The sequence below is a fragment of the Mesoplodon densirostris genome, chromosome 9, assembly GCF_025265405.1.
Source record: "Mesoplodon densirostris isolate mMesDen1 chromosome 9, mMesDen1 primary haplotype, whole genome shotgun sequence".
In the NCBI taxonomy this organism is placed as follows: Eukaryota; Metazoa; Chordata; class Mammalia; order Artiodactyla; family Ziphiidae; genus Mesoplodon; species Mesoplodon densirostris.
The window spans coordinates 20,388,129-20,403,262 of record NC_082669.1 but is presented as its reverse complement, the minus strand read 5'-3'; the positions used below and the strand labels follow the sequence as shown (position 1 = coordinate 20,403,262).

The following is a 15,134-nucleotide window of genomic DNA, read 5'->3' as shown; positions in this document are numbered from 1 at the left end:
GCTGTGGGTTTGCCATATATGGCCTTTATTATGTTGAGGTAGGTTCCCTCTGTGCCCATTTTCTGGGGAGTTTTTATCATAAATGGATGTTAAATTTTGTCAAAAGCTTTTTCTGCCTCTATTGAGATGATCATATGGTTTTTATTCCTTAATTTGTTATATGGTGTATCACATTGATTGATTTGTGTATATTGAAGAACCCTTGCATCCCTGGGATAAATCCACTTGATCATGGTGTGTGATCCTTTTAATATGTTGTTGGATTCTGTTTGCTAGTATTTTGTTGAGGATTTTTGCATCTATGTTCATCAGTGATATTGGGCTATAATTTTCTTTTTTTTGTGACATCTTTTTCTGGTTTTGGTATCAGGGTGATGGTGGCTTTGTAGAATGAACTTGGGAGTGTTCCTCCCTGTGCTATTTTTTGGAAGAGATTGAGAAGTATGGGCGTTAGCTCTTCTCTAAATGTTTTATAGAATTCGCCTGTGAAGCCATCTAGTCCTGGACTTTTGTTTGTTGGAAGATTTCTTTTTTTAATTAATTAATCTATTTATTTATTTATTTTTGGCTGTGTTGGGTCTTCGTTGCTGTGCTCGGGCTTTCTCTGGTTGCAGCAAGCGGGGGCTACTCTTTCTTGCAGTGTGCAGGCTTCTCATTGCAGTGGCTTCTCTTGTTGTGGAGCACAGGTTCTAGGTGTGGACTTCAGTAGTTGTGGCTCATGGGCTCTAGGCAAGCGGGCTTCAGTATTTGTGGCGCACGGGCTTAGTTGCTCCACAGCATGTGGGGTCTTTCCGGACCAGGGCTTGAACCTGTGTCCCCTGCATTGGCAGGCGGATTCTTAACCACTGCGCTACCAGGGAAGTCCCTGTTGGAAGATTTTTAATTACAGTTTCCGTTTCATTACTTGTGACAGGTCTGTTTATATTTTCTAATTCTTCCTGATTCAGTCTTAGAAAATTGTACCTTTCCAAGAATTTATCCATTTCTTCGTGGTTGTCCATTTTTTTTGCATATAGTTGTTTGTAGTAATCCCTTATAATCCTTTGTATTTCTGCGGTGTCAGTTGTGATTTCTCCTTCATGTCTAATTCTATTCATTTGCATCCTCTCCCTTTTTTTCTTGATGAGTCTGGCTAAGGGTTTATCAATTTGTTTATCTTCTCAAAGAACCAGCTCTTCGTTTTATTGATCTTTGCTATTGTTTTCTTCATGTCTATTTCATTTATTTCTGCTCTGATCTTTATGATTTCTTTCCTTCCACTGACTTTGGGTTTTCTTTGTTCTTCTTTCTCTACTTGCTTTAAGTGTAGGGTTAGATTGTTTATTTGAGATTTTTCTTGTTTCTGGAGGTGAGATTGCATTGCTATAACCTTCCCTCTTAACCTTCCCTTGCTGCGTCCCATAGGTTTTGGGTTGTTGTGTTTTCGTTTTCATTTGTTTCTATGTATTTTTTAATGACTTCTTTGATTTCTTCAGTGTTTAGTAGCGCAGTGTTTAGCCTCCATGTATTTGTGTTTTTTACAGTTTTTTTCCTGTAATTGATTTCCAATGTCATAGCATTGTGGTCAGAAAAGATGCTTGATATGATTTCAGTTTTCTTAAATTTTCCAAGGCTTGATTTATGACCCAAGATGTAATCTATCCTGGAGAATGTTCTGTGTGCACTAGAGAAAAAAGTGTACTCTGCCACTTCTGGGTGGAATGTTCTATAAATATCAATTAAATCTATCTGGTCTATTGTGTCATTTAAAGCTCTGTTTCCTTATTTTCTGTTTGGATGATCTGTCCATTGGTGTTAGAGGGATGTTAAAGTCCCCTACTATTATTGTGTTACTGTCAATTTTCCCTTTCATGGTTGTTATCATTTGCCTTATGTATTGAGGTGCTCCCCTGTTGGGTGAGTGAACATTTATAATTGTTATATCTTCTTGGATTGATCTCTTGATCATTATGTAGTGTCCTTCCTTATTTCTTGTAACAGTCTTTATTTTAAAGTCTGTTTTACCTGATGCGAGTATCGCTACTCCAGCTTTCTTTTGATTTACATTTGCATGGAATGTCTCTTTCCATCCCTTCACTTTCAGTCTGTATGTGTCCCTAGGTCTGAAGTGGGTCTCTTGTAGACAGTATATATATGGGTCTTGTTTTTTTAATCCATTTAGCCACTCTGTGTCTTTTGGTTGGGGAATATAATCTATGTACATTCAAAGTTATTATCAATATATATGTTCCTATTACCATTTTCTTAATTGTTTTGGGTTTGTTTTTGTGGGCCTTTTTCTTCTCTTGTGTATCCTGACTAGAGAAGTTTCTTTAGCATTTGTCATAAAGCTGGTTTGGTGGAATTCTGAATTCTCTTAGCTTTTGCTTGTCTGAAAAGCTTTTGATTTCCCTGTTGAATCTGAATGAGATCCTTGCTGGGTAGAATAATGTTGGTTATAGGTTTTTCTTCTTCATCACTTGAAATATATCCTGACACTCTGTTCTGGCCTGCAGAGTTTCTGCTGAAAAATCAGCTGATAACCTTATGGGGATTCCTTTGTATGTTGTTTTTTGTTTTTCCTTTGATGCTTTTAATATTTTTTCTTTGAATTTGATTTTTGTTAGTTTGATTAATATGTGTCTTGGTGTGTTTCTCCTCGGGTTTATCCTGTATGGGACCCTCTGTGCTTCCTGGACTATTTCCTTTCGCATGTTAGGGAAGTTTTCCAGTATAATCTCTTCAAATATTGTGTCAGACCCTTTCTTTTTCTCTTCTTCTTCTGGGACCCCTAGAATTTGAATGTTGGTGCGTTTAGTGTTGTCCCAGAGGTCTCTGAGGTTGTCTTCAGTTCTTTTCATTCATTTTTCTTTATTCTGCTCCTTGGCAGTTATTTCCACCATTTTGTTTTCCAGCTCACTTATTCGTTTTTCTGCCTCCGTTTTTCCAGTATTGTTTTCCTCTAGTGTATTTTTCATTTCAGTTATTGTGCTGTTCATCTCTGTTTGTTTGTTCTTTAGCTCTGCTAGATCTTTCTTAAACATTTCTTGTATTTTCTCAGTCTGTGCCTCCATTCTATTTCTGAGATTCTGGATCATCTTTACTATCATTATCTGAATTCTTTTTCAGGTAGATTGCCTATGTCCTCTTCATTTATTTGGTCTTGTAGGTTTTTACCTTGATTCTTCATCTGTAACATATTTTTTTTGCCATCTTGTTTTTTTCTTTTCATTTTTTGTATGAGTGGGATTGTGTTCCTTACTTACTGGTTGTTTGGCCTGAGACTTCCAACACTGGAGTTTATAGGCTGTAGGGTAGAGCTGTATCTTGGTGCTGAGATGAAGACCTCTTGGAGACCTCACTCCGATGAATATTCCCTGGGGTCTGAGGTTCTCTGTTAGTCTAGTGGTTCAGACTCAGAGCTCCCACCACAGGAGCTTCGCCCTGACCCCCGGCTCGTAAGCCAAGAAGATCCCACAAGCTGCGCTGGGTGGCAAAAAAAAAAAAAAAAAAAAGGGTGAACAATAACAAAGTAAAAAATAATATTAGACTAGGAAACTAATAGCTATGTTAGAAAAAATATAAAAATAAAACTATAGATGAAACAAAAAAGAGGAGGAGGTAAAAAGGTGGAAAAGGCCTTGGCTGTGGAGGGCGGGGCCTAAGCAAGGGTGAGGTTTGGGTAGTGTGTGGGACCTATGTTTAAGACCCACAGGGCTGCAAAAGGCCCGGGGTGGGGGGACGTAGGGGGAGCTTAAGCTCAACAGAACAGAAGGGGCTTAGGTGTGCCTCCCGCCTGTGGTCTCAGAGGGCGGAGGACCCACCTGGGAGCCCAGCAGGCTTCCTGGGCTCAAATGGACAGGGCAGACACCCTCTGCTCCTTTCCCTCTCTTCTGGTCCTGGAGGGCCCGTTCTGCCTGCCTTTCCTGTTCTGTCCCGGCCTCCCTCCTATGCCCCCAGGACCAACCCGTCCCGGAGGGGACCACTGAGGGGCGTAGGACCTCTGAGGGCAGACTTCCCCAGCCATTTGGGCAGGAGAAACGCTGGGCTTGCTCCACCCTGATCCAAGGCCCTGAGGGTCCCTCCAGGCCTGGGAACCCCTCCCACCTCTCAGCCACCCCTGAGAGGCGCTGTTCCTGTCTGGCCTCCACTTCTCTTCCCGCCTCAGTCCCCCCACATCCTACTTGTTCGCTTGGGGGTTCTTCCCATCTCCTTGGATGTTGGCGTCCCCCACCAGTGTCCGGCAGGTGCTCTAGTTGTGGGGAGATGCAAACTCTGCATCTCCCCACACCTCCAACTTCAAGAGTTGCTTTGAAATCTGCCTCAACAGTGAGATGAATTTTTGGCATTTTTTTCTTTTTATTATCATTTATGCCCTCATACTTTTTCATAAATGGTGTTTCTGTAATGTTTCCCCACCTCCCTTTTTTCTAAATGCTGAATTTGTCTTAACTTTGACTAATAGGAGTCCCTTCAAGCTGATTCATGTTTCTTTTCTTTTAAAATTTTTTAAAAAACATTATATGTAGAAAATATAGGGCTTCCCTGGTGGTACAGTGGTTAAGAATCGCCTGCCAATGCAGGGGACACAGGGTCGAGCACTGGTCCAGGAAGATCCCACATGCTGCAGAGCAGCTAAGCCCGTGTGCCATAACTACTGAGCCTGCGCTCTAGAGCCCGTGAGCCATGACTACTGAGCCCGTGTGCCACAACTACTGAAGCCTGCATGCCTAAAGTCCGCGCTCCACAACAAGAGAAGCCGTAGCAATGAGAAGCCCGTGCACCACAATGAAAAGTAGCCCCTGCTCACTGCAACCAGAGAAAAACCTGCACGCGGCAACGAAGACCCAACTCAGCCAAAAATAAAATAAATAAAAATTTGAAAAAAAGAAAATATATGTACTATAAGTATACAGCTCCATGAATTTAAAAAAATTGAACACATCTGTATAACAACCATCCAATTTGGAAACAGAATGTTACCCAAAGCACTCCAAAAACCCCTTTATGCCCCCTTCCAGTCATTAACTTTAAAAAGATTGCCCTATTTTCTAGCAGTGTGCATTAGTTGTACCTCTTCCTGTGTGTTATATAAATGGAATGATACAACATGTGCTCTTTTATGTCTTTTTTTTTTCCCCACTCAACATTATGTTTGTGAGAACCTTCTATATTGATGGGTGTAGTTAAGGAACATTCATTCTCATTGTTATGTGTTCTATTGTATGAATATAGTGCAATGTATTTATCCATTTTACTACTGATGGACATTTGGATAGTTTCCAGTTTGGGAATATTTAGGAATAGTGCTTCTCAGATGTATCTTTTGGAAAGCGTAAGTTTTCATTTCTTTGGGATATATATCAATGAGTAGTAGTCCTGGTTATAGAGTATGCCTATTATCATCTTTAGTGCATACTGCCAAATGGTTTTCCAAAGTGCTTATACCAGTTGATACTTTCACCAGAACTGTATGAGCTTCCTGGTTGTGTTATTTCCTCTCCAGTGTTTTATATCATTATTTTTTTATTTTAGCCATTTTGTTAGATGTTTAGTGATGTTAAATTGTGGCTTTCATTTGTATTTCTCTGGTAACTATGAAGTTCAGCATTTTTCCAGTGTTTACTGGCCTTTTGTATACTGCCCTCATGAAGTGCCTATTCCAGGTCTTGCTCGTTTTTCTATTGGGTTGCTCAGCTTTTTCTTACTGATTTGTTGAATTTCTTTATATATTATGGATGTAGGTCTTTTTATATGTATTGTAACATGTATATATTATATATATATATATATATATATATATATATACACACACATATATATGTCTGATAAATATATTCTCCCAGCCTGTGGGTTACCGTTTCACTACTCTTTCTAATCGTTTTTGACAAGTAGATATTCTTTTTTTTTTTTTTTTTCCTGGCCACATTGCACAGCATGTTGTATCTTGGTTCCCTGACTAGTGATGGAACCCATGCCCCCTGCAGTGGAAGCGCAGAGTCTTAACCACTGGATCACCAGGAAAGTCCCAATGAATAGATATTCTTAATTTTAATATAGTCCAGTTTATAAATATTTTCCTTTATGGTTAGCACTTTGTGTCCTATTTAAGAAATCTTTGCCTGTTCTAAGGTCGTAAAGATATTATCCTATGATGATCTGTATGTGTTGGTTAAAAGTAATCTTACATCTTCACTCTTGATTTGACAAAAGCAACAAAATATCTTTTCTCTCAATATAGGAAAGAATTATTCCATATTTACTACGATTGAGACAAGCTAAGGATGAAACTCTTCAGGCTGCAGTCAGAGAAATTTTGGCCTTAATTGGCTACGTGGATCCAGTGAAAGGAAGAGGAATCCGGATTCTCACAATTGATGGTGGAGGAACAAGGTAAGGCTAGAAAAATGATTTTAAAAAAACTTTTTTTTATTGAAGTATAATTGATTTGCAGTGTTGCGTTAATTTCTGTTGAAGAGCAAAGTGATTCAGTTATACACATATTATACAAATACATTTTATATATTCTTTTCCATTATGGTTTATCAAAGATATTGAATATAGTTCTCTGTGCTATACAGTAGGACCTTGTTGTTTATCCATTTTATATATGAAAGCTCACATCTGCTAACCCCAGCCTCCCACTCCATCCTCCCCCAACCCCCTCCCCCTTGGCAACTGCAAGACTGTTCTGTATGTTTGTGAGTCTGTTAGAAAAATTGATTTTTTAAAACTATAGATCCTAAATATTAAAAATAGAACTACAATATTATCCAACAATTTCACTTCTGGGTGTTTATCCAGAGAAAACAAAACACTAATTTGAAAAGATATACGTACCTCTTGTGTACTATAGCATTATTTACAATAACCGTGATATAGAAACAATCTGTGTCCACTCACGGATGAATGGATAAATATGTAATGGATAAAGAATATGTGAGGGATAAGTATACACACACACACACACATAGGTACTACACACACAGAAATAATACTCAGCCATAAAAAAGAATGAAATCTTGCCATTTGCGACAGCATGGGTGGAACTTGAGGTTATTGTGCTAAGTGAAGTAAGTCAGACAGGGAAAGACAAATACCATATGATTTCACTCATATGTGGAATCTAAGAAACAAAGCAAACAAAACAAGATAAAACTCAAAGATACAGAGAACATATTGGTGGTTTTCAGTTGGAAGGGGGATTGGAGGGTGGGCGGAATAGGGAAGGGGGTCAAAAGGTACAGATTTCCAGTTATAAAATAAGTAAGTCATGCAGATGTAATGTACAGCATAGGGACTATAGTCAATAATATTGTATTGCAAATTTGAAAGTTGCTATAAAAAGTAAATCTTGAATGTTGTCATGACAGGAAAAAAATGTTATGACTTATAGTGATAGATGGTTAATAGGCTTATTGGACTAATCATTTTGCAATGCATACAAATGTTGAACCCTTATGTTGTACACATGAAACTAACACAATGTCATATGCAATTACACTTCAAAAAAAAACTATACATCTAGTTCAGTTGTAGGAATTTTTTAAGCTGATTCAGTGTATTTATATCATTATAAAGTCACATTTTTAAAATAAAACATGAAATCGTTTTTCTTAATTTACTAACTTATAAGTCTAAGAACTTATTTTGAACATATACCTGAATTTCCTTTGTTTGTTTGTTTTTTTCTTAACATCTTTATTGGAGTATAATTACTTTACAATGGTGTGTTAGCTTCTGCTATATAACAGTGAATCAACTATACATATACATACATCCCCATATCTCCAACCTCTTGTGTCTCCCTGGCACCCTCCCTATCCCACCCCTCTAGGTGGTCACAAAGCACGAAGCTGATCTCCCTGTGCTATGCGGCTGCTTCCCACTAGCTGTCTGTTTTACATTTGGTAGTGTATATAAGTCCATGCCACTCTCTCACTTCGACCCAGCTTACACTTCCCCCTCCCTGTGTCCTCAAGTCCATTCTTTACGTCTGCATCTTTATTCCTGTCCTGCCCCTAGGTTCTGCAGAACCTTTTTTTTTTTTTTTTTTTTTTAGATTCCATATATATGTGTTAGCATATGGTATTTGTTGTTCTCTTTCTGACTTATTTCACTCTGTATGACAGACTCTAGGTCCATCCACCTCACTACAAATAACCCAATTTTGTTTCTTTTTATGGCTGAGTAATATTCCATTGTATGTATGTGCCACATCTTCTTTATCCATTCATCGGTCGATGGGCCCTTAGGTTGCTTCCATGTCCTGGCTGTTGTAAATAGTGCTGTAATGAACACTGTGGTACATGACTCTTCGAATTATGGTTTTCTCTGGGTATATGCCCAGTAGTGGGATTGCTGGGTTGTATGGTAGTTCTATTTTTATTTTTTTAAGGAACCTCCATACTGTTCTCCATAGTGGCTGTATCCATTTACATTCCCACCAACAGTGCTAGAGGGTTCCCTTTCCTCCATACCCTGTCCAGCATTTATTGTTTGTAGAGTTTTTGATAATAGCCATTCTGACTGGTGTGCGGTGTTACCTCATTATAGGTTTGATTTGCATTTCTCTAATGATTAGTGATGTTGAGCATCCTTTCATGTGTTTGTTGGCAATGTGTATATCTTCCTTGGAGAAATGTCTATTGAGGTCTTCTGCCCATTTTTGGATTGGGTTTTTTGTTTTTTTGCTATTGAGCTGCATGAGCTGCTTATCAGTTGCTTCATTTGCAAATATTTTCTCCTATACTGAGGGTTGTCTTTTCTTCTTTTTTTTTTTTTTTTTTTGCGGTATGTGGGCCTCTCACTGTTGTGGCCTCTCCCGTTGCAGAGCACAGGCTCCGGACGCGCAGGCTCAGCAGCCATGGCTCACAGGCCCAGCCGCTCCGCGGCATGTGGGATCTTCCCGGACCGGGGCACGAACCCGTGTCCCCTGCATCGGCAGGCGGACTCTCAACCACTGCACCACCAGGGAAGCCCCTGTCTTTTCTTCTTGTTTATGGTTTCTTTTCTGTGAAAAAGCTTTTAAGTTTCATTAGGTCCCATTTGTTTATTTTTGTTTTTATTTCCATTTCTCTAGGAGGTGGGTCAAAAAAGATCTTGCTGTGATTTACGTCATAAAGTGTTCTGCCTATGTTTTCCTCTAAGAGTTTTCCAGTGTCTGACCTTACATTTAGGTCTTTAATCCATTTTGAGTTTATTTTTGTGTATGCTGTTAGGGAGTGTTCTAATTTCATTCTTCTACATGTAGCTGTCCAGTTTTCCCCGCACCACTTATTGAAGAGGCTGTCTTTTCTCCATTATGTATTCTTGGCTCCTTTGTCAAAAATAAAGTGACCATATTTTTATGGTGGGTTTATCTCTGGGCTTTTTATCCTGTTCCATTGATCTATATTTCTGTTTTTGTGCGAGTACCATACTGTCTTGATTACTGTAGCTTTGTAGTATAGTCTGACGTCCAGGAGCCTGATTCCTCCAGCTCCATTTTTCTTTCTCAGTATTGCTTTGGCACTTCCGGGTCTTTTTTGTTTCCATACAAATTGTGAAATTTCTTGTTCTAGTTCTGTGAAAAATGCCATTGGTAGTTTGATAAGGATTGCATTGAATCTGTAGATTGCTTTGGGTAGTATAGTCATTTTCACGATGTTGATTCTTCCAATCCAAGAACATGGTATATCTCTCCATCTGTTGGTATTATCTTTAATTTCCTTAATCAGTGTCTTATGGTTTTCTGCATACAGGTCTTTTGTCTCCTTAGGTAGGTTTATTCCTAGGTATTTTATTCTTTTTGTTGCAGTGGCAAATGGGAGTGTTTCCATAATTCCTCTTTCATATTTTTCATCATTAGTGTATAGGAATACAAGAGATTTCTGTGCATTAATTTTGTATCCTACTACTTTACCAAATTTGTTGAATAGCTCTAGTAGTTTTCTGGTAGCATGTTTAGGATTCTCTATGTATAGTATCATGTCATCTGCAAACAGTGACAACTTTACTTCTTCTTTTCCAATTTGTATTCCTTTTATTTCTTTTTCTTCCCTGATTGCTGTGTCTAAAACTTCCAAAACTATGTTGAATAATAGTGGTGAGAGTGGACAACCTTGTCTTGTTCCTGATCTTAGAGGAAATGGTTTCAGTTTTTCACCATTGAGAACAGTGTTGGCTGTGGGTTTGTCATATATGGTCTTTATTATGTTGAGGTAAGTTCCCTCTATGCCTACTTTCTGGAGGGTTTTTATCATAAATTGGTGTTGAATTTTGTCAAAAGCTTTTTCTGCATCTATTGAGGTGATCATGTTTTTTCTCCCTCAGTTTGTTAATATGGTTTGTCACATTGATTGATTTGCGTATATTGAAGAATCCTTGCATTTCTGGGATAAACCCCACTTGATCATGGTGTATGATCCTTTTAATGTACTGTTGGATTCTGTTTGCTAGTATTTTGTTGAGGATTTTTGCATCTATGTTCATCAGTGATATTGGCCTGTATTTTTCTTTTTCATAACATCTTTGCCTGGTTTTGTTATCAGGGTGATGGTGGCCTTGTAGGATGAGTTTGGGAGTGTTCCTCCCTCTGCTATATTTTGGAAGAGTTTCAGAAGGGTAGGTGTTAGCTCTTCTCTAAATGCTTGATAGAATTCGCCTGTGAAGCCATCTGGTCCTGGGCTTTTGTTTGTTGGAAGATTTTTAATCACAGTCTCAGTTTCAGTGCCTGTTTATATTTTCTGTTTCTTCCTGGTTTAATCTTGGAAGGTTGTGCTTTTCTAAGAATTTGTCCATTTCTTCCAGGTTGTCCATTTTATTGGCGCGTAGTTGCTTGTAGTAATCTCAGGATCCTTTGTATTTCTGTAGTGTCAATTGTTACTCTCCTTTTTCATTTCTAATTCTATTGATTTGAGTCTTCTCCCTTTTTTTCTTGATGAGTCTGGCTAATGGTTTATCTTTTTTTTTTTTTTTTTTTTTTTGCTGTACGTGGGCCTCTCGCTGCTGTGGCCCCTCCCGTTGTGGAGCATAGGCTCCAGACGTGCAGGCTCAGTGGCCATGGCTCATGGGCCCAGCCACTCCGCGGCATGCGGGATCCTCCCGGACCGGGGCAGGAACCCGCGTCCCCTGCATCAGCAGGTGAACTCTCAACCACTGTGCCACCAGGGAAGCCCCGGTTTATCAATTTTGTTCATCTTCTCAAAGAACCAGCTTTTAGTTTTATTGATCTTTGGTATTTTTTCCTTCATTTTCATTTATTTCTGCTCTGATCTTTATAATTTCTTTCCTTCTGCTAACTTTGGGGGTTTTTTGTTCTTCTTTCTCTAATTGCTTTAGGTGTAAGATTAGGTTGTTTATTTGAGATGTTTCTTGTTTCCTGAGGTGGGATTGTATTGCTATATACTTCCTTCTTAGAACTGCTTTTGTTGTATCCCATACGTTTTGGGTCATCGTGTTTTCATTGTTGTTTGTTTCTAGGTATTTTTTGATTTCCTCTTTGATTTCTTCAGTGATCGCTTGGTTATTTAGTAGTGTATTTAGCCTCCATGTGTTTGTATTTTTTACAGATTTTTTTCCTGTAGATATCTAGTCTCATAATGTTGTGGTCGGAAAAGACACTTGATACGATTTCAATTTTCTTAAATTTACCAAGGCTTGATTTGTGACCCAAGATATGATCTATCCTGGAGAATGTTCTGTGAGCACTTGAGAAGAAAGTGTATTCTGTTGTTTTGGGATGGAATGTCCTATAAATATCGATTAAGTCCATCTTGTTTAATGTATCATTTAAAGCTTGTGTTTCCTTATTTATTTTCATTTTGGACGATCTATCCATTGGTGAAAGTGGGTTGTTAAAGTCTGCTACCATAATTGTGTTACTGTTGATTTCCCCTTTTATGGCTGTTAGCATTTGCCTTATGTATTGAGGTGCTCCTATGTTTGGTGCATAAATACTTACAATTGTTATATCTTCTTCTTGGTTTGATCCCTTGATCTTTATGTAGTGTTCTTCTTTGTCTCTTGTTATAGTCTTTATTTTAAAGTATGTTTTGTCTGATAGGAGAATTTTTGCTCCAGCTTTCTTTTCATTTCCATTTGCATGGAATATCTTTTTCCATCCCTCACTTTCAGTCTGTATGTGTCCCTAGATCTGAAGTGGGTCTCTTGTAGACAGCATATATATGGGTCTTGTTTTTGTATCCATTCAGCCAGCCTGTGTCTTTTGGTTGGAGCATTTAATCCATTTACATTTAAGGTAATTATCGATATGTATGTGCCTGTTACCATTTTGTTACTTGTTTTGGGTTTATTATTGTAGGTCTTTTCCTTCTCTTGTGTTTCCAGCCTATGGAAGTTCCTTTAGCATTTGTTGTAAAGCTGGTTTGGTGGTGCTGAGTTCTCTTAGCTTTTGCTTGTCTGTAAAGGTTTTAATTTCTCTGTTAAATCTGAATGAGATCCTTGCTGGGTAGAGTAATCTTGGTTGTAGGTTTTTCCCTTTCATCACTTAAAATATGTCCTGCCACTCCCTTCTCGTTGCAGAGTTTCTGCTGAAAGTCAGCTGTTAACCTTATGGGGTTTCCTTTGTATGTTATTTGTTGTTTTTCACTTGCTGCTTTTAATATTTTTTCTTTGTATTTAATTTTTTTTAGTTTGATTAATATGTGTCTTGGCGTGTTTTTCCTTGGATTTATCCTGTATGGGACTCTCTCTGCTTCCTGGACTTGATTGACTATTTCCTTTCCCATACTAGGGAAGTTTTCAACTATCATCTCCTGAGATAGTTTCTCAGTCCCTTTCTTTTTCTCTTCTTCCTCTTACACCCCTGTAATTTGAATGTTGGTGCATTTAATGTTATCCCAGAGGTCTCTGAGACTGTCCTCTATTCTTTTCATTCTTTTTTCTTTATTCTGGTCTGCAGTAGTTATTTCCAGTATTTTATTTTCCAGGTCACTTTTCCATTTTTCTACCTCAGTTATTCTGCTATTGATTCCTTCTAGAGAATTTTTAGTTTCATTTATTGTGTTGTTCATCGTTGTTTGTTTCCTCTTTAGTTCTTCTGGTTCCTTGTTATACATTTCTTGTATTTTCTCCATTCTATTTCCAGGATTTTGGATCATCTTTAGTATCATTACTCTGAATTCTTTTTCAGATAGACTGCCTATTTCCTCTTCATTTGTTTGGTCTGGTTTGTTTTTACCTTGCTCCTTCATCTGCTGTGTGTTTCTGTATCTTTTCATTTTGCTTAACTTTCTGCGTTTGTGGTCCCCTTTTCGCAGGCTGCAGGTTCGTAGTTCCCATTGTTTTTGGTGTCTGCCCCCAAGTGGCTAAGGTTGGTTCAGTGGGTTGTGTAGCCTTCCTGGTGGAGCGGACTGGTGCCTGTGTTCTGGTGGATGAGTCTGGGTCTTGTCTTTCTGCTGGGCAGGACCGCGCCCAGTGGTGTGTTTTGGGATGTCTGTGACCTTATTATGATTTTAGGCAGTCTCTCTGCTAATGGGTGGGGTTGTGTTCTGTCTTGCTAGTTGTTTGGCATAGGGTGTCCAGCACTGTAGCTTGCTGGTTGTTGCGTGGAGCTGGGTCTTAGCGTTGAGATGGAGATCTCTGGGAGAGCTTTTGCCGTTTGATGTTACGTGGAGCCTGGAGGTCTCCAGGAGACCAGTGTCCTGAACTCGGCTCTCCCACCTCAGAGGCACAAGCCTGACACTCGGCCGGAGCACCAAGACCCTGTCAGCCACACGGATACTGTTGTCCTAAAACGAACAGACTCTCAGTTTTATTTCTCCAGCTAAGATGGGTTTCTTCTGGATCAGAAGAGAGCTAAATTTCTGGATCTATAACCATGAGGAGCCGTGAACAAATCCCCTTCCTCTGATTTTAATGTGACCTAGTATTTATATTTTAGTTTGGTCTTTTCAGACGTTTTCGGTAGTTTAGGACAGTTTATCAACCGTGATTCTCTTAAAATCTTGGCAGTGTTCTGTAATATTAGTTTTCTTTTATTGTATTTATCTTACCCATATGTATCAGTCAACTAGTAATAAAGTGATTATTAGAAAAGGAGCCTATGGCAGTAACTTCCTGACTCCCTACATCTCACAGATGCCAAGCTCAGAAGGAGATAATTTCGCCATTAGGCTCCCTTCTTACTAATCGCAGTCCATCCATGCCTCCTATTCGGTCTTAGTTTGTCTAGTTCCTTATTTGTTGGTTAGATGCTTTGGCTTCATTTCATGAACCTTTCCCCCTAAAATTTCTAGCTTGTGTTGCAGTTCCCTGCCATGTCTGCTCCTCCCTTAAGAGACAGCAACTAGAAAAACAAAAATGTATTATTGAGTAATTATCGGTGCTATGAAGAAGTGTAAAGCAAAGTAAAGGGATAGAGAGTAACAGTGCTGTTACTCTCTAAAGAGTGATCATGGCTATGAGCTTTTGAAAAAATAACGGTCGAGAAGAGATCTGAAATAAGAACATGGAATAAGATTCAAATGTCTGTTTAGAGTGAGGGAGCTATATAGTGAAAAGAGATCTGTGATCAGTAAGTAATACTTGATTTCATAGAATAGGGGTTTTATTTATCATACAGGGAGGAAATTAGAGTGAAGATATTTGGGAAAATCTAGAGGCTGGTTAGGATGAAGGCAGGGTTAGATCAGTGATTCTGCACTGGAGGTGATTTTGCCCTCTAGAGAATATTTGTCTGTGTCTGGAGACATTTTTAGTTGTGACAGTTTGGGGATTGCTACTTACATTTAGTGAGGAGAGGACAGTTGTGCTAAATATCCTGCGATGCCTAGGACAGTCCCTACAACAAAAGATTACCTGGCCCAAAATGTCAGTGGTGTTGCTGTTGGGAAACCTTGGTTTAGGGGACTATGAGAAAGCAGCCAGAATGGGAAATCAGTATTGAAAGAAGTAAGGTAAGAAGGCTCATGAGAAAAGAACCCATATCTTAACATTTCTTTTGTCTACGAGAGCCTGGTAGAGTGTTAGGCATGTAGAATCAACCTAACAATAATATTTATTTTTAAATTTGTCCTGAATTAATTTATAAATACTGCATTTTAAAATAGTTTCCTTCTGGCTTATACAAGTGAAACTTGGGAGGAAAAAAAAAGAAAAATATAAAGAAAAACCAAACGAAACAATCATAGCTCACAATTCCAAGGTTATTT

At 38.7% G+C, this 15,134-nt stretch overlaps 1 protein-coding gene across 2 annotated transcripts in view; it reads left to right on the top strand.

Annotated features, from left to right (window-relative positions):
- PNPLA8 (patatin like phospholipase domain containing 8) overlaps positions 1-15,134 on the top strand; it is a 137,698-nt gene that overhangs the window by 90,161 nt on the left and 32,403 nt on the right. For both annotated transcript variants that reach the window (XM_060108852.1, XM_060108853.1), the window contains one exon: positions 6,221-6,372. In XM_060108852.1, coding sequence (XP_059964835.1) covers positions 6,221-6,372 — 152 coding nt within the window. The remainder of the gene's footprint in view (positions 1-6,220; positions 6,373-15,134) is intronic.